At 38.4% G+C, this 26263-nt stretch overlaps 1 protein-coding gene across 1 annotated transcript in view; it reads left to right on the top strand.

Moving 5' to 3' along the window:
• LOC126177368 (protein FAM161B-like) overlaps nt 1-26263 on the top strand; it is a 214478-nt gene that overhangs the window by 59388 nt on the left and 128827 nt on the right. Inside the window, exon 3 of the mRNA XM_049924451.1 lies at nt 9019-9246. Within this exon, the coding sequence (XP_049780408.1) occupies nt 9019-9246 (228 nt within the window). The remainder of the gene's footprint in view (nt 1-9018; nt 9247-26263) is intronic.

Raw genomic sequence — 26263 nt, forward strand, 5'->3', positions numbered from 1 at the left:
TTTCCTCATTTCCTGTCTGCAACATTTGCCATGACTGTCTCAATGCAGGACTGCGCTCTGCTTGTAAATTTGTATTACAGGAATGATGACTGTGCACACATCACCCTGGAGAAGTTCAGGACACAGAAAGTTTTTAAAAAAGGCATTGGTCCGATGACTGCCATGGGTCTGGAGAAAATAATTAGGAAAAGACAGGTTCTTTTGGAGTGCAACCTGATAGAGGGAGGAAATGAACTGATTCGAAGTCAGTGGAAGTAGTGGCCACAGCAATGCACGAAGAGATGAGTGGTAGTGTGCAAACGTGTAGTGCATGGAGAATTGCCCGAACATTGGACATATGTGCATAATTCCCCAATCATACTATCATCATTTGATGAGACTTTAATTACCCAACAATCAATTAGGAAAATTACATTTTTGTAAGTGCTGGGCTTGACAAGATCTCATGAGAAACATTACTAAGTGCCTTCTGTAAAAACTATCTAGAGACAGAGACTCATTGATTATTTCTTGGGGTAAAAGACTGTAGCCACAAAAAAGTCTTTCTAAAGCTTATTACTTTCAGTATCATAAAAAATGACATCATGTGTATCAGATAAGCATCTACTGGATGCAATGACATCACAGTCCAAATGTTGAAGCTTATTATTGACACACTTTTGCCCACCGTAACAGATATCTTCAATCACTCCTCAACCACACGTGTATTCCCTGAGGCCTGGAAACAGGGTACATTTAAGCCACTACCTAAAATGGACTTTGCTGCAGCATCCTCTGATTACTGAGCTGTTTGCATTCTTCCTGCACTGTCAAAGACCATAGTATATAAAGTACACAAATAGATAGCAAACTACATAACAACAAGCAACCTACTAGATGCAAACTAAACATTGCAGCACAACTTCTGCCTTAATAGTGATAACAGGTGACCTGAAGATTGCCATTGATGAACAAAAAGTTGACCATCATGTGCTTCGTAGATGTCAGCAAAGCCTTTGACACTGTAGACTTTGACAATTTACTTGTCAAACTTAGCAGACCAAATTTATAGCCAAGTGCAGTGCAGTGTAGTGATTTCACTCATACCTGCCATCTTGCCAGTAACACCTCATGTACAGCACCATAAAGTCACAATGGAGAAGGTAGTAGCAGGCGTTCCCCAGGGTTCAGTATTAGATCCTATATTCTTTTCCTTTTCTGTCAATGTTTTATCATCAGTTTTGTCCTACTGCAAAAAACACACATACACTGATAACTTCCAGTTGTATCTAAGTTCAAAACCAATAAACCTGAACACAGCTATTGAGAATCTCAGTGCCCACCTGCATGCACTATCAAAACGAGTATATAGGATTAATGCTCAGTTCATCCAAAATCAAACTGGTACCGCCTGATCATTCTAGGCTCATTAACCCAAATTATTGGGAATCCCTACCATCTTTAATTCTAAATGGGACAAATATCATTTTCTTTCCTTCAGCAAAGTGTCAAGGGGTAATAATAGAAGAAAATCTATATTGGATGGAGCATGTAACTGCAATGTCAAAGAAGGCATCAATGTCTCTCCATGCCCTACCAAGATATAAAAAGCTTAAGTAACAATATTTTCTCTCTCGACTTGAAAAAGAAACTCATACACACACTTATACTTCCAATTATTAATTACAGCAAAGTTATTCTTCAAGGCCTTTCTCAGGAAACCTCATAGCAATGGGAACTGATTATGAATGCATGTGTTCATCATATCTGTGATGTGTAACTCTTTTATTGTATCTGACCATCATATGCACAGCTATCCTGGCTGCGTGCAGACAAGCGCAGAGATTTCCATACCCTCTGTGTTTTCAACTGTCTTACCAACTTACACTGTCCTCCATATATCTCCTTGACCTTAACGCTCTTGTCTGGACAACATGGCAGAAACATCCATTCCCATCAGAGCAAAATCCTTTCTGTCCTATTCCATTGTTCAGCCACTTTCTCAAAGTCTGTCTCAGTAGCAGGAATCCAACTCTGGAATAAGCTCCCACATTATACTAGAGAAATGAGTAACGTCTACAGCTTCACAAGACAATTAATGACATATCTATAAGAGAACAATAATGACTGCTATTGTTACTGTACCCGCTTGTTACCCCTGTATATTCTTCTTTCCATCCAGATCTTCCTCATTCTCCAGTATCCTTACCTGGTGCAGACTCCTTAAATTTTTTTACCCCAAGCTTGTTGTATCAAAAAATACCTATTTTGTACACCTATAAATTTTTTTTTACATCTGCCACTATCATTATTGTTATTATTGTCATTATTATTATTACAGTAAAATTGGATCAAAATGGAATGTGTATAATTCAGAAATCTGGCCAAACTAGATATTTCAGTCCTGATGCAGTCAATACACTTTTATATGCTAATTTTTTTGTACAAAGCGGAATGTGTCTAATGCAGAAATGGAACACAAATTTTAAAATGTAATTAATAATTCATCATATAATGTGAAAAAAGCTCATACAGTTTTACTATATTACAGTGTACCATAGTCTCTCATGTCTATACAATGACGCTATTTTCAGCTTGAAGCTCTTCATCTCTGACAGTGCTATCACATGAAACAGGTGATTGTTGTTCTGTTGAACAATGGTTTTACCTGGCAAGATCAAGAATTCCAAATACTTGCATTGTTTTCTGTCAGTCTGAGTTTACTTGAAGCACTTTAAGTGACAACATGATATTGAACTAAAAGTATGTGTTACAAACACTTAACAAGAAGATTAAGGTATTTGAGTTGAATGAGGAAGATGAACTCTCTGTGTGCGAAATAAAGTTGCATTTCAAATGCAATAAAACACAAATTTATGAAACATTAAGAAATAAGGATAAGGTACTGCATGAATGGATGAAATGGAGTGGGCAAATGAAAAGAAAGCTGAGGAAGATGGGAAAAGAAGAAATAAACATGATATTGTGAGAATGGTTCGTAAGTTCAAGGGTGAAAAACTTACCTTTCTCTGGGCCCGTGTTGGGGAATGATGTTCTAAATGTCCCTAAAGAGCGTGGGAATGTGGCGCAGGATGGATGGACAGATGCAAAGCTAGCCACAGCATCATGTGGGGTGAAGTGTGTGAGGAAGCTAAGGATGTGCAGGAAAGTGTAACAACAGAATGGATGATAATACTGCACAGTCTAAATGTGAATTATGATTTGAAAAACCTGTTCAATGCTGATGAAACTGGTGTTTTTTACTGCATATTGCCTTCAAAATCTGTAGCAATTAGAGGTGAAAAGTGCATTATGAAGAACTGTCTAAGGAAAGACACAGACAACTGCTGTGTGGAAACGTGTTAGGTGAAATGGAGAAGCCACTGGTGATTGGAGAGGTGACAAAACCCTATTGTTTCTAAAGCAGAGATGGCAATAAGCTTCCTGTCACATGGTGAAGCAATAAAAAGGTGTGGATAATGAGTGGTCTTATGGAAGAGTGGCTGCACTTTTTCATTGCCAGAATGAAGAAAGAAAATGCCAACTTCTATTCTTCATAGACAGTGCAGCCTGTGACTGTTAGTGGCAGCGGCAGCAATAGTTCAAGTACTGCCAGTATTAACTTTATTAGTTTATAGTCAGTATTATTTACTCACTTTGTCAGCATAGACACTTAAATCATTTTAATTCTATTTTCATTATTAAAATTGTTATTTCTTAGGTAATTGTGATGTAAAAAAGGTATTGTATGGGAGAATCTCTGATTCAATGTAAGGGAGTGCCTGATGGTCCTAGCCAGATCAAGTTAAATAAATAAATAAATAATGAAAATATAACAGATTGAGAACATAGTGTTCAGAATCCTGCACATGATACAAATATATTCCATCTAAGAGCAACAAATAGATCTGAACTCTGTAAAGATGTCTATGTAGAAACTGGTATCAGTGACCAGGAGGCTGTTGCAGCAACCAAAGTACAAAGGGCAACTAAAACAAGTAGAAGGATTTATATTTTCAGCAAACTACATAAAGAAGCAGTAGTGTCAATCCCAATAAAGAACTCAAAACATTTAGTTGTGGAGAGAAAATGTAGAAGAACAGTGATCAGTTTCAGAAGAATATTTGAGTGCACAACTGATGGACACACTCAGATGAAAAAAGTCATGGAATAGTGATATGCACATATACAGATGGTGGTAGTATCATGTGGCAAGGTATAAAAGGGCAGTCCTTGTGATTTGTACTCAGGTGATTTATGTGAAAAGGAATTAACAGACTTTGAACACAGAATGGTAATTAGAACTAGATGCATGGGACATTCCACTTTGGAAATCATTAGGGAATTCAATATTCCAAGATCCACAATGTCAAGAGTGTGCCAAGATTACCAAATTTCAGGCATTACCTCTCAACACAGAACACACACTGGCTGATGGCTTTCATCGAGAGCAGTGGCATTTGCATAGAGTTTTCAGTGCTAATAGGCAAGCAGTACTGCATGAAATAACCACGAAAATCAAAGTGGGATGTATGACAAACATATCCATAAGGACAGTGCATTGAAATTTGCCATTAATGAGCTATGGTAGCAGACAACCAAATGAGTGTCTTTGTCAACAGCGCGACATCATCTACAGTGCCTCTCCTGGGCTGCTTATCAAATCAGTTGGATCCTAGCTAACAGGAAAACAGTGGCCTGATCAGATAAATCCTGATTACAATTGGTAAAAGCTGATTATGGGGTTTGAGTGTGGTTCTGACTCTACAAAGCCATTGGCCCAAGTTGTCAGCATTGCACTGTGAAAGCTGGTGGTGGCTCCACTTCTCTCAAAACCCAGAGAAATTCTGATTACATGTGAGGTTGTTAGTGGCCAGAAACTCACGGATGTGATAGATCTGAAATTGTGGGTAACAAAGGAAAACCAAAAACCCTGAATATGGTTTTCAATTATTCCTTTACAAATGAAAATCGAGGGTCATTGCCTCAATTTAATTCTCACGCCTCTGTAAAGACAGGTGATGCAGATATCAGTGTCAATGGTATTGATAAATGGCTTAAATTGCTAAAATTGAACAAAGCTCCAGGACTCAATGGGATCGCTATCTGATTCTATACCAAATTTATGGCTGAGTTAACTCTTCTCTTAAGAATAATCTGCTGTAGACTCAAACAAAAAATCCTGCCCAACAGTTTGAAGAAAGCACAGGTAACACCCATCTAAAGGAAGGGTAACAAAAGTGATCCACAAAACTATTATGCAATATCCTTGACTTTAATTTGTTGTTGACTCTTAGAACATAATGAGATAGCTTGAAAAGAATTACCTCCTTCAGGCCAAACAGCATCAATTTTGAAAACACTTATAATGTGAAATGCAACTTTCACTTTTGTAATGTGGCACCCTGAAAGCCATGGATCGAGGTAGTCAAGTAGGTGCTGTATTTCTCGATTTCCAAAACGCATTTTACTCTGTACTACATCTGTACTTATTACCAGAAGTATGATTGTATGGGATAACAAATGAAATTTTTGACTGAATTGGGTATATTTTCTTTTTAGGGAGGATGCAGCATGTCATCTTGAATGAAGAGTCATTAACAACTGTGGAAGCGATTTCAGGTGTGCTCTAGCTAAGTTTGTTAGGACCCTTGGCATTCATGTTGTATATTAATGACCTTGTGGACAGTATTAGATGTTTCACAAATCAGCAGTTTTCTACAATGAAGTGCTGTCTGAAAGAACATGCACAAAATTTCAGTAACATCCTGATAAGATTTGAAAGTGGGGCAAAGATTCACAATGTACTTTAAATCTTCAGATATTTTCACAAAATGAAAAAAAAAATATTGCAGTATCCAATGACTACTGTGTCAGTGAGTCAGTTGGAATTGGTCAAATTATACAAACACCTTGGCATAACACTGTGTAGGGATATCAAGTGGAATGATCACATAGACTCAGTTGTAGGTAAAGCAGGTGGCAATCTTTGGTGCAGTCAGTCTACAAAGGAGATTGCTTACAGATCACTTGTGCAACTCATTCTAGAATATTATTCAAGTATGTGGAACCTGTACTAAAATAGGACCATGAATGCTCACAGGTTTGTTTGACCTGTGGGAGAGTGTAACAGAGACGATGAAGAAACTGAACTGAGATACACTTAATGATGGATGCAAACCATCATGAGAAAGGCTACTCACAAACTTTCAAGAAACAGCTGTAAATGATTACTCAAGGAGTTAGAACCCTCTGCATAAAGCTCTCGTAATCAAGAGGACAAGATTGGATTAATTACAATGCACACTGAGGCATTTAAACAGTCATTCTTCCTGCATTCCATACAGGAATGGAATAGTAAGAAGCCTTAATAACTGGTACAGTGGGAAGTAACCTCTGCCATACACTCCACAGTGGTTTGGATACTGTGATGTAGATGCAGCCCTGTGGAAAACCCAAGTGCAAGACCACTCCATTGCATCCACCCAAGCACATCCTATTCTAGCTCTATTACTGACATAGCTACCATATAAGAGACAGGACCATCTGTGAAAGCTTCATGTCAAACATCAATTTTGCTGCAACCTCTGTACAGTCTTTTGTGTTGGCATGAGCACCAGTGAGCTGTCTAGCTAAAAGAATGGCTACTACAAAATTGTGACCAAGAACAAAGTTGAACACCCAGTTTCCGAATATGTTGCTGAATACAACATACGTGACTTCACAGGCTGCTTCACCACCTGTACTGTCTGGCTCCCCCCTTTGCCTCTCCCCAGTACCAGCTTAAATGAATTACAGCAAGAATTGTTCAGTCATCATTAAAACACATTGCTCAGTCCCATATTCATCCTAACCTCAGTGTATATTAGTCCTTGTCCTACGCTCACCTCCTTATCCCCAGCCTTCCACTTCATCACTTCACTCTATTAATGTACATTCATGATTTTTTTTTTCTTTTTGTGGCCTCACTCTTACTTTTTTCTTCTCCCTTTCCCAACTCACTCCTCCATATCATTCCTGTACATGTCTGCAACAGCTTGGAATCACCAAAACAACATTCCTGTCCTGTTCTATTGCTGCCTTTCCCTCTTGCCTATCAGCCTCCCACTCCTCCACCGCTCCCTTCCTCTTTATGTCTGCTTGCTACTGTCAGTCACTGTATACAAATACTCTCCCAAATCAGAGTGCAGTGACAGGGCAGAGTGATCGGCTGGGACAATGTGTGTGTGTGTGTGTGTGTGGGGGGGGGGGGGGGGGGCATGGTCATGTGTGTGTCATTGGTAGTGTTAGATCTGTAGGAGGACATTGTGTGAAAGCTCGGCAACATTTTCAAGGTTATTTGTGTGCTTATCAACTACTCAGCTATAGAATGCGAGCTTCCTTTATTCCTTCCAATAATTGTATTTCCCCCAGGACTTTCTCTATTGCACCCTGAGATTTTATTTTGCATGGCAAAATTAATTTTTGTTTTTCTTGTATGTGTACTTCATAAATTTTGAATAAATATTATACTTATGAACTTTGTGTCATATATTTTTATATCTAGCACATACTTAAAGTTTGTAATTTCCATATTGACCTCCCATTTCAGTGGTTATGGCCATTTAATCTGTTTTTACAACGGTATCATACACTGGCTGAAATGGAAAGCATTAAACCATGAACAGCTTGAGCTAATGGTACCAAACTGACACTCTAGTATTTCCATGCCTGTGGAATATGTTGATTAAAATTTCACCATTGTGTGAGCTTATTTTCAGGTTTGAGAAAGGTTGAGTAATTGACATAAGGGGTAGGAGGGCATCATACTGGCTGAGCGTATAGACAGTTGACTGTAGTACTGTAACAGCAAAATAAGTGGTGGTAAGATAGACTCCAAACAACAGTGTGGCAAGAATAGTAGGCAAAGGTACTACTAGAAAAATTACTCCATGAGGAGGTTGTCAGATTGTTCCACAAGTTCTGGTGAATAATCTGGGAATAAGTTACAGCAGAGTGTCACTCAGATGTAGAGGACAGATTACTGGAAACTGAGTTGAGATCTCAAGTTGCCAAGTGCCATTTATTGATGACATCATACCACAGATGACAGAGTCAACTGGGGCACTGAGTGACATTCTGTGATTTTCAGCATGAATCTAGTTTCTTGTTTGTAATGGTCGGATTGACACTATTGTGCAAATAAACAATCTGGAGTAAGGTCATAGGAAGCAGCAATCCTCAAGACCTATACCTCTCCAATTCCTGGGATCATAGTGTGGGGAGCTGATGGATATGAAACAGAACTGATACGATAACTGTTGGAAGGAGGCTGAATTCTTGCTAATAAGTGACAAGAATGGTAAACTACACTGTGAACACCATTCATAACCAGAGTATCAAATGATGTATTTCAGCAGGATAATACAAGACACAAAACAGCATTACATAGCACAAAAACCTTGTGGAGTGTGCAGATCCTTGACTGGTTTGCCTGGCCCCCTAATTTGTCACCCATAAAGCATGCCTGGGATGTGATGGGAAAACATATACATTCATACACAGCATGTGCTTCAGTAATTTCTCAAGATGATATTTTTGTGCTGTTTGCTTCTGAATACAAGAGAGTATTCATGCCCTTGGGGATCGCACCTCATGCTGAAGCAGTAGTGTAATGGAATGAAATGAAATGCAATGGAATGAAAGTTTAATCACCCATTAAGTGATGAACACCTCTATAATGTTTGATAAATATCAGACTTCTGCTTCATGTTGTAACAGTCTCCACTTCTGTCAGTGTAATTATACTTCATGTTCTCATATGCAGAGAAAGTTAATATTTTATAGGTGTTGGTTTCCATACGTGTACTCACGTGTTTGTGCACATATGTGTGTGTGTGTGTGTGTGTGTGTGCGTGCGAGAGAGAGAGAGAGAGAGAGAGAGAGAGAGAGAGAGAGAGAGAGAGAGAGATCTAAACTCTTTGTAGTAGATTCCAAATATCACATCAATAAATTGGTATAACATGATGATAAACAATTACATCCTTTTTTATTCCTTAGGAGGAAAAAGTTACGAAAACAGTTTATTGCAGAGCTTCAGTCACAAATGAAGCCATTCAGTTTTGTTGTAAGGGATGAAGAGCGTAAAAAACTAAGTTTCTTTCGTTCAACGCCTGACTTGAGTGCAACAGGGGAGAATAAATTCAAACCTTTTCGTGCAAAGCCAGTACCAAAGAACTTATTTGGCAGTCATGTGTACCAAAAAATGAGAGAAGATGAATTTTACAGGTAAAGAATACTTTCTTTATTTGTAGACAATCTGTGTCAGAAAAACTATTTTCTCCTCTTTAGTTAGTTCTACATTATTTTGTTAAAACTAGATATATGTGTAATTTTTTCCTTTTTAAGCTGGTGGTGATGGCACAGCAAGCTAATCAGGTACTGATAATCTGTTATTGCCATTCCTTTTGTACTGTATGATCATCTTCATTGCCAGAAATGTTACACATTTAAGCACATACTAAATGTAACAAAGGAGACTGAAACTCCAAAGCTATATTTACTGTTTAGGAACTGGAGTTCTCATCTCTATTCTGCTTTATGTTTTTGATTTGTGTCACCTTTCCCACATACGAGAAGTAAAAATAGTCTATTTTTTTGTGTCCAGTCACAATTAATTTTTTGAAAAAGAAAGTAATTTTCTTGCATGAGGCTGTTTTATATTTAAAATAAAAACACATCCATAATATAATAAACTGTGTATACTGTTACAGTAACTAAACCCACATACGGATTGCACATTTTTCATTCTATACACAAAACCTCACATTAGCAATTGTACAGTATAATGCCATTACTTGTTGTCCTAGGAGTAAAATTAGCTAAACAGCAAAGGAACAGAATGTCTGTTTAAATATAATATAGCCTCACACAAGAAAATAGCTTCTTTCATGACAACAAGTGTCCTGTTAAATTTAGCTAGAATTTAAAATATTGTTTTGCATCAGGCTGTCACTTGTGTTGTTTATTAAGTATGACACTCAAAATGTGTGCATGAACATGGCATTTGCCATAGTCTTATCTAATGTGTAAGCAGTCATCATGGTAATACAACTTCACAGATCATTCATTTGAAAGCATATTTGTACCAAGTAATATTTATAATTCATTATAAGGCTTAAACTGACACTTATATAGGTTATTCCGGAGAAAGTATCCCATATGCATTAGATAATGCTGGTAAAAATCAAGAACTAAGTTCAATAAACACATGTTCAAAAAAACGTTTTTGATATTGGTCATTTTGCTTGTGTTAATAATATGTACTTAGCAATGTAGATTGTCTGTCTGTGTGACTGCATTGCTCATTTCTTATGAATTGTGTTTGCCTCTGTACTTAGTCCACTGATAGTGGTGGGGATGTCAGTCATAGCAGTTACTGTTGTCTCCTACATGAAGCATTATGTATGTATTAAATTGAGGTTTTGCTGGAATCATGAAAAGAGTAGTGATTCTAAGCAGTGTGAAAATGTTTACATTGAGTTGAGTCAAACTATTCCAAAAAGGAAATTGCACATAGGTATTCTTGTATAGTTATATAGTATGGCATTAATTGACAAGCTGGTTTCATGTATGCTGAGCAACATCCACATTGTCGCATTCCATCTGAAAAAGTTCTCAGTAGTTTATTCCAGCACCTTTCTGTCATGAATTTATTATAGAAAAGAGCAAGGTATCACAGGGACTTTATACAGTTCATGTACCACCCATAGTTAGTTAGTTACATGTTCCATAGATCATTTGTATGAGTCTTTTGTTGAAATGATGTGGAATGAATTAGTTTGCAGGTACACATGATTAATGTTAACATTAATGAAGACATTATTTTTTAGTCCTACTCATGCCACTACTCTTAAATACTAGCTTCTCCCATGGTTTGGAAGTGGGTTACGTATTATTGAGTATATATAGGCGGGCTAAAATTTTATGGTAGATTACGGTAAAAAGGAGAAGGTGAATACAAAGTGAAACTACTTGCAAAAACAGAAAGAGAAAGTAAGATGACAGAAGAGATTTCGAAATGCAACAGTAACAATAACAAACCTCACCTGTCATTCAACAACATCTTTGCCTCTGTACTTCCGCCTCGACTGACATCTCTGCCCAAACTCTTTGCCTTTGCAAATGTCTGCTTGTGTCTGTGTATGTGCGGATGGATATGTGTGTGTGTGTGTGTGTGTGAGTGTATACCTGTCCTTTTTTCCCCCTAAGGTAAGTCTTTCCGCTCCCAGGATTGGAATGACTCGTTACCCTCTCCCTTAAAACCCACATCCTTTCATAAGTAAGTTGTCCATGACAAATTATTTTAGATTAGATGCTTCTGCCAGTTCAAGTTTTCATCAGTATGTATACCTAGGAATTTGGAGCATTCTATCCTATTTACTACCTGGCCGCGGTGGCCAAGTGGTTCTAGGCGCTTCAGTCTGGAATCACGCAGCTGCTACAGTTGCAGGTTCGAATCCTGCCTCGGGAATGGATGTGTGTGATGTCCTTAGGTTAGTTAGGCTTAAGTAGTTTTAAGTGTAGGGGACTGATGACCTCAGATGGTAATCCCATAGTGCTTAGAGCCATTTAAACCATTTGTCCTATTTACTGACTTGTTTCTGTGCTGCATCAGTTGTTGGTATTGAACAGAGTTGAATATAGTGTATTTTTCAAAATTTAGGGGTAGTTCACACTCAGAGAAGCACTTAATTTCTTTGTAAAACATCATTAACAATCTCTTCTGTTGCTTTCCCTCTAATGAGATTTATTAAAACACTAATGTCATCTACAAAAATTGCCAGTTCTGCATGTTGCATATTAAGTGGCAGGTCATTCACATATATGAGAAACAGGAGTGGATCCAAAATTGAAACCTGTAGGACTTGTGTTGTGATTTCTCCACAGTCCTTAAAATTTCCTACCTTTCCAACATTGTCTGAATTACTCAGCATGGCTTTTTGTATTCTGTTTGTTAATTACAGTTCAAGCCAGTTATATGTAAAACATCAGTTGTTCCAACAACAATATTAGGAAAAGGATTGATTGTTACTCACCTAAAGATGACCCATTGAGTTGTAGACAGGCACAATGAAAATGCTGTTACACATTATAGTTTTCAGCCAAAGACTTCTTCACCAAAGAGAACACACACACATACCATCACATGAGCAAGCACACCTCATGCACATATGACCACTACCTCTGGCAGCTCTGACTGGAATGCGACTGTCACATGAATATCAATCTGGAGTTGGGCAGAGAAGAGGGAGGGATTGCAGGGTATGGGTAGGGGGAAGGAAGAGCACTATCTGGTGGGGCATCTCAATGGCATCCTGTCAAGACTTCCAGGTGCAGCATCGGGAGGTGGGGTGTGGGGGAAAAAACAGAGCAGAAAAAGAGAGGAGCAGGGAAGGGGAAAGGGCAGGTTGGTGCATTGGCAGAGTATGGCACATGTTGAGGTTGGGGGAAGTGGAAAAAGGAGTATATGATAGGATAGCAGGTGGAAACTGTTGGATGTAGGGTATAGGGACAGTAGATTACTGTAGGTTGAGTCTGGAATGATTTCAGCAGCAGAGAATGTGTTGTGAGGATAACTTCCATCTACACAGTCAGAAAAGCTAGTGGTGGAGGGGAGGATTCAGATGGCCTGGGTTGTGAAACAGCCATTGAAATGAAGCATACCGTGTTCAGTTGCATTTTGTGCCCCTGAGGTGTTCTGCTTTGCTCTTGGCCACAATTTGGCAATGGCTGTTCATGCTGGTGGCCAGTGGTTTGGGAGTCATAGCAATATAAAAAGCTTGGCAGTGGCAGCTTTACAAAATAGCTGCTTTCACAGATGGCCCAGCCTTTGCTCGGACAAGGTAAGTCTGTGACAGGACTGGATTAGGAGGTTTGGGTAGATCTTGCACCCAGGTCCACCACAGGGATATGATCCCTGAGCTAATTGGTTGGGATCGTGAGTGGCATAGGGATAGACTAGTATGGATGCCCCTCATTTCAGGGCATGATGCTATTCCAGTGTGAGGTGGTATTGGGTGATAAATTGGGCACTCATATGTAGCTGGTTGGTGGGCTGGTGGGAGGATTGGAGGTGTGTGGGGAAATGGCACAGGAAATCTCTGTGGACTAGGCCTGGGGGATAGTGTCTGTCTGTGAAGGCCTTGGTGAAACTTTCAGTATACTGACAAATGAGTTCTTGTTACTGCAGATACTCCGTTCCCAGATAGCCACGCTGTATGGAAGGGATTTTTTGGTGTGGAATGGATGGCAGCTGCCGAAATGCAGGTACTTTTGATGGTTGGCTGGTTTAATGTGGACGGAGGTGTGGACGGAACCATCAGAGAAGAGAAGATCAACATCCAGGAAGGTGGCATACTGGGTTTAGGGGGAATAGGCGATGAAGGGGATGGGAGAGAAGATGTTAAGGTTATGAAGGAATGAGTATAGTGTGTCTTGGCCCTGAGTTCAGATCTTAGAGATGTCTTCAGTGAACCTGAACCAGACCAGGGGTTTGAGGTTTTGAAAGGCTAGGAAGGTTTCCTCTAAATGGCCCATAAAAAGTTTGGCATAGGAGGGTGTGATGTGGGTGCTCATGGCTGTGCCACAGATTTGTTTGTATATCTTTCCTTCAAAGGAGTAATAGTTATTCATTAGTATAAAGTTTGGTGGTCAAGATTGTAACATGATGTACACAATCAAACACGTTGGAAAGATCGCAAAAAATACCAACTGCCGTATTTTATTATTTAAGGCTTTTGATATTGGTGAGTGAATGTGTAAACAGCATTCTCAGTTGAGTAAATCTTGAGGAATCCAACCTGTGATATGCTAAGGAAATTGTTTGTACTTAAATAGGAGACTATTCTTGACTACATTACTTTTTCAAATATTTTGGAAAAGATGTCAGTAAGAAAACTGGATGATAATTATTCAAGTCTTCCTTGTCACATTTCTTATAAAGAGGCTTATAATTACATATTTTACCCTGTCTGGAAAAATCCCCTGTGCTATTGATGCATTACTAGGGACCAGAATAATTCACATTTTGCAATAAATGTGAGTATAGTAGATGCTATTTCATAATGAATTGTATCCAGAGGAACTATTTTATCAGAGATAGTTTGAAATACCTTTGTTTTCTGCATATAAATATTGAAACTGTGACCAATTTGCAGATACTGGTATTACATATCATCTGACAGAGCCCAGTTGACACAGTACGTACAGTTCTGTACAGTAAATGGTATGACGCCATTAATAAATATAGACCTTAATCAGAAGCATATAGCTAAGGTAGAATATTCAAAAATTTTAGGTGTGTCCAATGATGAGAGATTAAATTGGAAGAAACACATTGATGATCTGCTGAAACGTTTGAGTTCAGCTACTTATGCAATAAGGGTCATTGCAAATTTTGGTGATAAACATCTGAATAAATTAGCTTACTACGCCTATTTTCACTCGTTGCTTGCATATGGCATCATATTTTGGGGTAATTCATCACTGAGGAATAAAGTATTTATTGCAAAAAAGCGTGTAATCAGAATAATAGCTGGAGTCCACCCAAGATCATCCTGCAGACATTTATTTAAGGATCTAGGGATATTCACAGTAGCTTCTCAGTATATATACTCACTTATGAAATTTATTATTAACAACCAAACCCAATTCAAAAGTAATAGCAGTGTGCATAACTACAATACTAGGAGAAAGGATGATCTTCACTATTCAAGATTAAATCTAACTTTGGCACAAAAAGGGGTGAATTATACTGCCACTAAAGTCTTTGGTCACTTACCAAATAGTATCAAAAGTCTGACAGATAACCAACAAGTATTTAAGAAGAAATTAAAAGAATTTCTGAATGACAACTCCTTCTACTCCATAGAGGAATTTTTAGATATAAATTAAGAAAAAAGAAAAAAATATATATAAAAAATTAAAAACAAAAACAAAAAATAAAAAAGTTGTTATATTAACTTAATTGTGTTGTTAAATTAACTTAATTATGTCATGTATTGGAAAATTTGACTCGTTCCACATCATTATGAAATATCGTATTCATGATCCATGGAACTAGTATTAATCTAATCTAATCTAATCTTTGGAAACATAATATGCGCGAGAATGTGTTTGCAAAATAAAAATTGCATGAATGCAATTCTTGCTATTATGTACTTGACACTCTGATGCCATGCTAATTGTGGGAGGTTGAATGGTCTGGTGCAGATATACCTGACATAATGCAACACACGACATAATGCAACATCGTACTCAGCCATGAGACTGAAGATTTTAGTATAAAGAAACACTTTTGTTTGTTTGTTAGCTAAAGTTCAATAGTTGGTATAAATGGATGTAGAGTCTTGTGCCGTAAGGAAGCAAGGAAGAGGCTGTTGTTACGGGTGACCAGTATCCTCTTTCTACAACACAAATTCACATGTGGATTAACATGGTTCTTTATTTACATGAACAGATAGCTGCTACTTAACTTTAATAGAGTTCATGTGTTGTGGTACAAGCTCATCAGTAATAGTCCTCTTGCAGACAATATCGATACTCTTGCTATTACACTAATCTGGTCGCTATTTACTGTCATAACCTGCAATGTGAAATGACAGATGTCAACTGGAGTGTGAATCAGTGAGTCAGTGACTGAGGCACTCTGGTCAGCGGCAGCACCCTAAATACGTGCTGTGGAGAGGGTGTTGGAAGCATGTTGCTTGTGGTGTATCTCTGGCCTCTCTCATGACAGGTGTGCTTGATCCTGCACCCACTGTCAATCTTCGTGCTACATCTTTACCGAATGATGTGCTGGTGACACCTTACGCCAGCATGGTGGACACTTTTAATTTGGCAGTTTTACGTGATGGGTGTTTTGAAGTGTGATTGTGTTTAATTACCGCAAGACGTCGGGTCAGAGCTACCTTGTGAACAGTACTCTGCCAACCTCAAGTAGCAATTGTGCAATACCCATTCCTGAATGCTTTGTGTGCCCATTGCTCATTGTTTTCTTTTCTTATTTTGAAAAGAGTGAAACGACTAATCCTGGTCCAACCAGGATTCCAACTGTGACCCTCACAATACCAGAATAGATTGGCAATCCCTATGACAATGTGTCAGTTCTGCATTTCGCTGCTGCCTTGCAAGAGGGAGGCGGGGCATGTTTCCCTGGACTATTCCTCTCCCCTCTTGCAGTCAGAATTCTAATGCTTGTCACTGTCTGCCAGTGTTTAATGTGTCATGTATTTTGACCATTCAAAAATTCTTCACCTAATTATTGAATGATTATTTTTGGTTCTAGTTCTATGATAAGTGCCTTGTTGGTTCAATATGTAGCATTGTCAAGTATGAGTCTCATGCCTATGAATGTCCATGGAAGGTTGAAATTAATATTCTAAAGATTTTGTAATCATCAAATTGGATGGGAAAAGAAGAATGATGTTGAGCAACACCTTAAATCAGACACCCATTCATTCCACCAGCAGTAAAATGCTGCTTCTCAACAGAACAATCATTTTTTGAAAGCTTAAATAAAGCTAAAATAAGGAAACAAAGGCCAATTGGAAAAAAAACCTTGAAATTTTTGCAAAAGCAAACATTTTAGTCAAAAAGTTCCTCAGTCAGCTCTGTTTTAAGTCAATTTCAAAGCACTAAGGCTTTGTCCTCACTCATGTCACATGACAACCTTTTTAATTTGTGCACCTAATGATCTGCGAGATAAATAAATAAAAAATATATATTTAATATTAAACAATGGAAAATCGAGGATGGAATGTAACAATATTGTGAGAAGGAAAGTTGCTACTCACTATATAGCGGAGATGCTGACCCGCAGATAGGTACAACAATAAGACTCTCACAATTACAACTAACAGCTTTGAAGGATATTGTCTCATACAAATGCAACTCAACACAAGTGACTATCTGTGACTCAGCATCCCCACTATATGGTGAGTAGCAACTTTCCTTCTCATAATATTATTATATTTAATATTAATTATACAAGGAGGCCAATGAAACATATAATTCGAAAAATACTTTGCCATAGATGTGCACAAACAAAAAATCTTGTGTACGTGGCTGTTAAGAGTGTTAAAAGGAAGTGGATGCTTTTATATCCATTACTCTGATGATACCATCTCTATCACACTTTAAAATTTCCACTACATGAACATAAAATAATTTTGGACACAGTTTTACTTAGTGTTAATTTAAGATACACAACATTTTTTGTCATACACCAGGTCCAGTGACTTCTACATGTGGTTGTTCACTGTGGTGTGCTCAATTATATTTTTATGGCATATAGGCTGAATGAACTAACAAGTAAATGGTGGAATACTGATAACAATGTAATGCGTGAAATTGCTATTGAAATAGAATGTGCTAAACCTTTTGTGCGTTTATTCACTGCAATGAAAGATTATTCTACAAGAGTGGAAAATGAAAATAGAGAAACTTCTGTAGCTTAATAGGGTTAATAAAAATGTAGACACCCAGTGATGCAGTTCAGACTGATGTGGCTGCTATTTTTACCCTTCAGAATAAATATGGCGTGTGTTTTCTTAAAACCGCTGGTACAGGCAAAAACATCTCAGTTTTAGATTGCTCACTGGTTCTATTAGCATATCCATTGTTATTTCCTAATGGACATACTGAGTGGGATGCTAATTGTTCCATAATACATCAAGTACATCAACTGCATTACAACCTAGAAATAAAGTTATGTTGCAATATGCAAGCTATCGTCTTTCAATTAGAGATGATTTCAGCATTTCACAACATTCACAAAAGCTATTTTTGCAGTGAACTGTTGATATGTATGTATGTATGCAGGCATTGTACGTACAAACCTCCATTTTATGAGGAAAAAACAGTCTATTCTGAAGCCAGAAATTTATAATAACTTATGTAATAATTGTGAGGCCGAAAGTGCAGGAGGTCAGGTCCATATGTAGGAGGATAAGGAAATCAGGCACAAGTACATAACAGCGATCTCAGAAAGGTACAAGTTAGTTGAATGTAGTCAATTACAGTCATTGGAAAAGGAATGGACAAGGTACAGGGACACAGTACTAGAAGTGGCTAAAGAATGTCTTGGAACAGTAGTGTGTAAAAGTAGGATGAAGCAAACAGCTTGGTGGAATGATACAGTCAAGGCAGCCTGTAAAAGGAAAAAGAAGGCGTATCAAAAATGGCTACATACCAGAACCCAGGTAGACAGAGAAAGTTATGTTGAAGAAAGAAACAAAGCCAAACAGATAATTGCAGCATCCAAGAAGAAATCGTGGGAAGACTTTGGAAACAGGTTGGAGACTATGGGTCAAGCTGCTGGAAAACCATTCTGGAGTGTAATTAGCAGTCTTCGAAAGGGAGGTAAGAAGGAAATGACAAGTATTTTGGACAGATCAGGAAAACTGCTGGTGGATCCTGTGGATACCTTGGCCAGATGGAGGGAATATTTTGAAGAGTTGCTCAATGTAGGTGAAAATGCGATCAGTAATGTTTCGAATTTCGAGGTAGAATGGGATAGGAATGATGATGGAAATAGGATCACATTTGAGGAAGTGGAAAAAATGGTCAATAGATTGCAGTGCAATAAAGCGGCTGGGGTGGATGAAATTAAATCGGAACTCATCAAATACAGTGGAATGTCAGGTCTTAAATGGCTACACAGGATAATTGAAATGGCCTGGGAGTCGGGACAGGTTCCATCAGACTGGACAAAAGCAGTAATCACACCAATCTTTAAACATGGAAACAGAAAAGATTGTAACAACTACAGAGGTATCTCTTTAATCAGCGTTGTGGGTAAAATCTTCGCAGGTGTTGTTGAAAGGAAAGTGCGAGTATTAGTTGAGGACCAATTGGATGAAAATCAGTGTGGGTTTAGGCCTCTTAGAGGTTGTCAGGACCAGATCTTTAGCTTACGGCAAATAATGGAGAAGTGTTATGAGTGGAACAGGGAATTGTATCTATGCTTTATAGATCTAGAAAAGGCATATGACCGGGTTCCTAGGAGGAAGTTATTGTCTGTTCTACAAGATTATGGAATAGGAGGCAAACTTTTCCAAGCAATTAAAGGTCTTTACATGGATAGTCAGGCAGCAGTTAGAGTTGACGGTAAATTGAGTTCATGGTTCAGAGTAGTTTCAGGGGTAAGACAAGGCTGCAACCTGTCTCCACTGTTGTTCATATTATTTATGGATCATATGTTGAAAACAATACTCTGGCTGGGTGAGATTAAGATATGTGAACACAAAATAAGCAGTCTTGCATATGCGGATGACTTAGTTGTGATGGCAGATTCGACTGAAAGTTTGCAAAGTAATACACTCCTGGAAATTGAAATAAGAACACCGTGAATTCATTGTCCCAGGAAGGGGAAACTTTATTGACACATTCCTGGGGTCAGATACATCACATGATCACACTGACAGAACCACAGGCACATAGACACAGGCAACAGAGCATGCACAATGTCGGCACTAGTACAGTGTATATCCACCTTTCGCAGCAATGCAGGCTGCTATTCTCCCATGGAGACGATCGTAGAGATGCTGGATGTAGTCCTGTGGAACGGCTTGCCATGCCATTTCCACCTGGCGCCTCAGTTGGACCAGCGTTCGTGCTGGACGTGCAGACCGCGTGAGACGACGCTTCATCCAGTCTCAAACATGCTCAATGGGGGACAGATCAGGAGATCTTGCTGGCCAGGGTAGTTGACTTACACCTTCTAGAGCACATTGGGTGGCACGGGATACATGCGGACGTGCATTGTCCTGTTGGAACAGCAAGTTCCCTTGCCGGTCTAGGAATGGTAGAACGATGGGTTCGATGACGGTTTGGATGTACCGTGCACAATTCAGTGTCCCCTCGACGATCACCAGTGGTGTACGGCCAGTGTAGGAGATCGCTCCCCACACCATGATGCCGGGTGTTGGCCCTGTGTGCCTCGGTCGTATGCAGTCCTGATTGTGGCGCTCACCTGCACGGTGCCAAACACGCATACGACCATCATTGGCACCAAGGCAGAAGCGACTCTCATCGCTGAAGACGACAAGTCTCCATTCGTCCCTCCATTCACGCCTGTCGCGACACCACAGGAGGCGGGCTGCACGATGTTGGGGCGTGAGCGGAAGACGGCCTAACGGTGTGCGGGACCGTAGCCCAGCTTCATGGAGACGGTTGCGAATGGTCCTCGCCGATACCCCAGGAGCAACAGTGTCCCTAATTTGCTGGGAAGTGGCGGTGCGGTCCTTTACGGCACTGCGTAGGATCCTACGGTCTTGGCGTGCATCCGTGCGTCGCTGCGGTCCGGTCCCAGGTCGACGGGCACGTGCACCTTCCGCCGACCACTGGCGACAACATCGATGTACTGTGGAGACCTCACGCCCCACGTGTTGAGCAATTCGGCGGTAGGTCCACCCGGCCTCCCGCATGCCCACTATACGCCCTCGCTCAAAGTCCGTCAACTGCACATACGGTTCACGTCCACGCTGTCGCGGCATCCTACCAGTGTTAAAGACTGCGATGGAGCTCCGTATGCCACGGCAGACTGGCTGACACTGACGGCGGCGGTGCACAAATGCTGCGCAGCTAGCGCCATTCGACGGCCAACACCGCGGTTCCTGGTGTGTCCGCTGTGCCGTGCGTGTGATCATTGCTTGTACAGCCCTCTCGCAGTGTCCGGAGCAAGTATGGTGGGTCTGACACACCGGTGTCAATGTGTTCTTTTTTCCATTTCCAGGAGTGTATTTCAGAGCTAGATCAGAAATGTAAGGACTATGGTATGAAGATTAGCATCTCCAAAACGAAAGTAATGTCAGTGGGAAAGAAATATAAACGGATTGAGTGCCAAATAGGAGGAACAAAGTTAGAACAGGTAGACGGTTTCAAGTACTTAGGATGCATATTCTCACAGGATGGCAACATAGTGAAAGAACTGGAAGCGAGGTGTAGCAAAGCTAATGCAGCGAGCGCTCAGCTACGATCTACTCTCTTCTGCAAGAAGGAAGTCAGTACCAAGACTAAGTTATCTGTGCACCGTTCAATCTTTCGACCAAATTTGTTGTATGGGAGCGAAAGCTGGGTGGATTCAGGTTGCCTTATCAACAAGGTTGAGGTTACGGATATGAAAGTAGCTAGGATGATTGCAGGTACTAGTAGATGGGACCAATGGCAGGAGGGTGTCCACAATGAGGAAATCAAAGAAAAACTGGGAATGAACTCTATAGATGTAGCCGTCAGGGCGAACAGGCTTAGATGGTGGGGTCATGTTACACGCATGGGAGAAGCAACGTTACCCAAGAGACTCATGGATTCAGCAGTAGAGGGTAGGAGGAGTCGGGGCAGACCGAGGAGAAGGTACCTGGATTTGGTTAAGAATAATTTTGAAGTAATAGGTTTAACATCAGAAGAGGCACCAATGTTAACACTGAATAGGGAATCATGGAGGAACTGTATAAGGGGGGCTATGCTCCAGACTGAACGCTGAAAGGCATAATCAGTCTTAAATGGTGGTGATGATGATGATGATGATGTAATAATTACTAAACCTGAGTCATACTGCAAATATTGGATATTGGGAGAAGAGTTATTTTGCCTTCTTCATGCAATGATTGTCCACAAAATATGTATCAGAATTATTTGGATGCAATGTCCATTGCTCAAGATTTCAGAAAACCTTTGTTATTTGTTACAATGACTTGCAATCCTAATTGGCCAGAAATAATTAACAACAATAATCCACATGAATCTGCTAATTTCCATCCTGAAAGAATTGTGCTCGTTTCATGATTAAATTAAAATAATTAATTGGTGCAATTTAATGAAACCTGTTTTGGTAAAGTTCAGGCAATCACTTACACAGATGAATTTATTTGGATTGCTAGATGCCCATATTTTAATCACTTTATGTGAAATTGATAAAATAGTAGACATTTGTGATATTGATAAAGCTGTATGTGCAGAAATTCCATATATTCGAACATACCATAAGCTATTTATATTGGAAAACATATGATGCTTGGCCCATGTGGTGCTTTTAATCAAAATTCTGTGTGTACGAGAGATGGCAAATGCAAAAATACATAAAAATACATAAATAAATAAAAATAAAAATCCTAAAGATTTCTTTGCAATCATACAACAGTCAGTTAATGGATATCCATTGTAAAGACAGTGTGATACTGGTGTTAGCATTAATGTTTGAGGACAACCACTCAATAATACAGTACATATTCACTTGCTAAATTTGATTGCCACATGGATGTTGAAGTTTGCACAACAATTAAAAGTGTTAGATACATTTATAAATACATACATAAAGGATATAGTAGTGCAACTATAGAAGTAGGCAATGAAAGAACACATGGGAATGAAGAAGTTCAGATTGATAAAGTGAGCAATTTTTTGAATGACCTTAATGCCAGATTGACTGAGACAGTATGGCAAATTTGTGAAATACTAATGCATTTTCAGTCATACCCTTATCATAAGGTTTAATATTTATTTACCTTGTAGACAAAATGATTACTTCAGAGTAGAACAAGAACAGGATGCATCTGAAATCACGAAGTAAACAAATTATTATCATTTTTGCATTAAATGAAACTGATCAATTGGTGAATGTTTACCATTATACTGATATTCCTTTGCACTGTGTCTGCGTAGATGGTACAAAAGATTGAAGAAGAGTGTATGTGACGGTGATAAAAGTATTACATGCATATATGTAGTGTCTCCAAGGGATGTAGAACTTATTCATTTTTGCCTGCTGTTATTCCACATTTGTGGTCCTAAATCATTTGAAAATGTTAGCACTTATAATGGAATTCTCTACAGTACATTTACTGAAGCATGTCATATTGACAGTATTGCTTCAAATGACAATGAATGGCATGAATGTTTAGTTGAAACAATGGAATTTAATTCACCAAAGCAAAAGTATAATTTGTTTGGTGTAATTTCTGTGTTGATCATACCAGCAGATGCTTTAACATTGTGGCTTGAATTTAGAACAATTCTGTGCTAAGATTTCTTAATGGGATACAATGAAGAAATTTCTTACAACAGAGCAGTATTAGAAATTGATGATATTTTGAATGATCATTATTTGACATGTCGATTACTTGGATTAACTATTCCAAAATTAATGCCATAATGTCCTGAAGTAGATATTTTAGCTCTAATCCATTAAGAGCTCCAATGTAATGAACTTTGCAAAAGAACTAACTGTGAACAGCATACTGTAATTGACAGTGTTATTCACAAAGTTCAGTACAACGACACTGGCTCAAATGTGTTTTGCTTAACTTATCATGCTTGCCGTGGTAAAACATTCACACAAACTGCAATTATTCAAAAATTAAATTTGCTGAATCTTCATTGCATTGTAACAGACTTTAGTGGCATAACCTCACCTCTTCTGATTGGAGGCACAACATTGCTCATTATGTTTAAATTTCCCAATCCAGTTTTGGAGAATTCAGTGCCCAATACAACATCAGACAGTAATTATGATTAATACCATAGAGCGGGGTGACTTTGAATGGCGAGGTGACTTTGAACAGCAATTTGAGGTCTTTCTAAAGTAAATGCTGCACTTTAGTGTGTAAATATGGAACTAAGGTCAGAGTTGTTAAATATCGCCCATATTCAATACTTTCAGATGATATGACAGTCGATATGACATAACGTTGTAGACCAGTGCCAGAAAATAAAATAATTTTCTGGAAATGTAAGTTCCTTCACAACGCAAAAACATTTGCCTATTATTAGAGGCATTTTTGAGTTTAGAATTTGAAACTAGTTTTTATGGGCAAGGTTAACACTTGAATGAACATTTACAGAAAGCATAAAATGTTATATTTATTCTTCGGTGACGTAAAAATATAAAATGTGAAGGCCTGTCTTTCAAGGGGTGACTTTGAACAGCGCCCTCCATATTCTTTGACGCATCAGCTCCGTGGAAAATATGTTTTAGTGAAGTTTCCTTCAAAGAGAAGCGTAAAATATTATGTTGGACATGTTATCACTGATGATGAAATTACACTTCTGAGGAAATGGCACTCCAAGGCGGTTGGTGTTTTTTTTTTTTGCGTGGCCTTATGTTCCCAGAGTGTCAGGTTTTAAGAAAGATGTAGGTTTTTACCTAAGGTAGATAGAAGGGGAAGGCTTCATTCTGAGTTTGAATTTGATGTCTAGGACATCTGCTAGAGCTGAAACTCTTTCCTGGCAACTTTCTTTCCTGTAGAGTGTTTACAGATGTATTTCCTCAAAATGTGATAACTTGTTTTTTTTTTCATTACTTTTGTCAAAGTCATATAGACTGTTTTGGAAAGATCTGTCTTTAAATAATTTTCTTATTTCATAAGTAGCTCAGCACCCATTTCCATTATTAGCAAAATTAAGCCGTAATCATGTGAACAGTTTCAGATCATTAAAGAAAACACACAAAAAATACCCAACATAAGTTATTTTCAATACTATATTTATATACAAAATATCATGCTGTTTCATATGGTAGGGGTGTCATTTAACAGCAGTTGACATGACTCTCATAGAATAGGCAAATTTTTCATGTTCAAAGTAACCCCAACCCATGGGGTGAAACAGAACAGTGAAAAATTTAAAAAAAATAAATAAATAAACTAAGCATTGGGGATAAAAATGTATAATGTGCTTTATCGTATACAGCAACACCTCTTGCAACTTCCCAAAAAGTTTGATGTCAATATCTTGAGAAGTTTCTGTTTGATTTACAAAATTAAATTTAAAATGTTTAAAGTCATCCCATTTTATGGTACATTATTTCATGTTCATTGATTCATATTGATGAAGTTCCCTGTGTCAACTTCAAGCACTGTAACTTACAGATAGATTGTTTAGAGATTTGTGTAGAGATAAGTAATAAACATAAAACTCTTGGAGGTAAAACAGTTGTTTTGCACAGTAATTGTCAATAAATTTTATCATTTGTTCCATGTGAATCATTTGCATCTTAACTTGATGATTGCGTTACAAGTTGGAATGCATTCCACAAATTTCATCATGTTACTTAACTCAAAATATGAGGGCTTTGCCATGTGAAGTAGAGTTTGTGTATGTTTTAAACAAATCGGTAACAGCCAACAAAGGAAACTTCCAGAGTTTGGTGACAATATTATTGAAATACCACAGCCACTACTTGGTGATCAAAATAATATCATTAATGATGTTCATGGCAGTGTTGCAGAAAACATTTTTATCACAATCCATGTTAAATTCAGTTATTCTAGCACCAAAAAATGAAAATTTTGCCATAATAAATAATGTTATATTGAATGCTATGCCAGGTGAAACAAAAATTTTTCACAGCTGTTATAAAATACTGTGTGATAATGATATGAAATTAATAATTTCTACCCATTAGAGTCTTTGAATTCTCTGTCTGTAAATGGTTTATCACCACAAAAATTACAATTGAAAATTAACTAATGAGGGAAGAATTAGTCAGTGGAACTAGACTGTGTGTCAAATGTTTATACAGAAATTCCATTGAAATGCCGTGGCATATTAAAATTGTGCTGGACCGAGACTCAAAATCAGGATCTTTGTCTTTTGCAGGCAGATACTCTACCAACTGAGCTACCCAAGCATGTAGGAGAGCTTCTGTGGAGTTTGGAAGGTAGGAGATGAGATACTGGTGGAAGTGAAGCTATGACAATGGGCCATGAGTCATGGTTGGATAGCTCAGTTGATAGAGCTCTTGTCTGAGAATGGCAAAGGTCCCGAATTTATGTCTCAGTCCTGCACACAGCTTTAATCTGAAAGGAAGTTTCATACCAGTGCACAGTTCACTGAAAAGTGAAAATTTCATTCTGAAAACATCCTCCAGGTGTGACAAAGCAAGCTGGGATCTTTTTATGTCCTCTCTTGTTTTGACGTCCATTTCCTTAAATTAATTTTTGACTAATTATCATTAACATACATGAGTATAATCTGCATTTTCAAAAATTTTTAGAGAATATAACACCAAACCTAGTTTTGTGCTTAGTTTTATGTATGTTATTAATTTCCTGATTTATTTTAACTATTCCTAGTTAATATCTTTCATTATAGGGTGAAATCAGAAATTGTTCCGTGACTTAAATTCTATTGTTGGCTTACAAACAAATATAAATTCTGTAATAATGATAAACATTTGGAAAAAGAATCACTAGGGTCCTTAAAGTATTTATTTGGCTCTATTCGAAAACATGTTACTAAAGCCAGC

The sequence above is a fragment of the Schistocerca cancellata genome, chromosome 1, assembly GCF_023864275.1.
Source record: "Schistocerca cancellata isolate TAMUIC-IGC-003103 chromosome 1, iqSchCanc2.1, whole genome shotgun sequence".
In the NCBI taxonomy this organism is placed as follows: domain Eukaryota; kingdom Metazoa; phylum Arthropoda; class Insecta; order Orthoptera; family Acrididae; genus Schistocerca; species Schistocerca cancellata.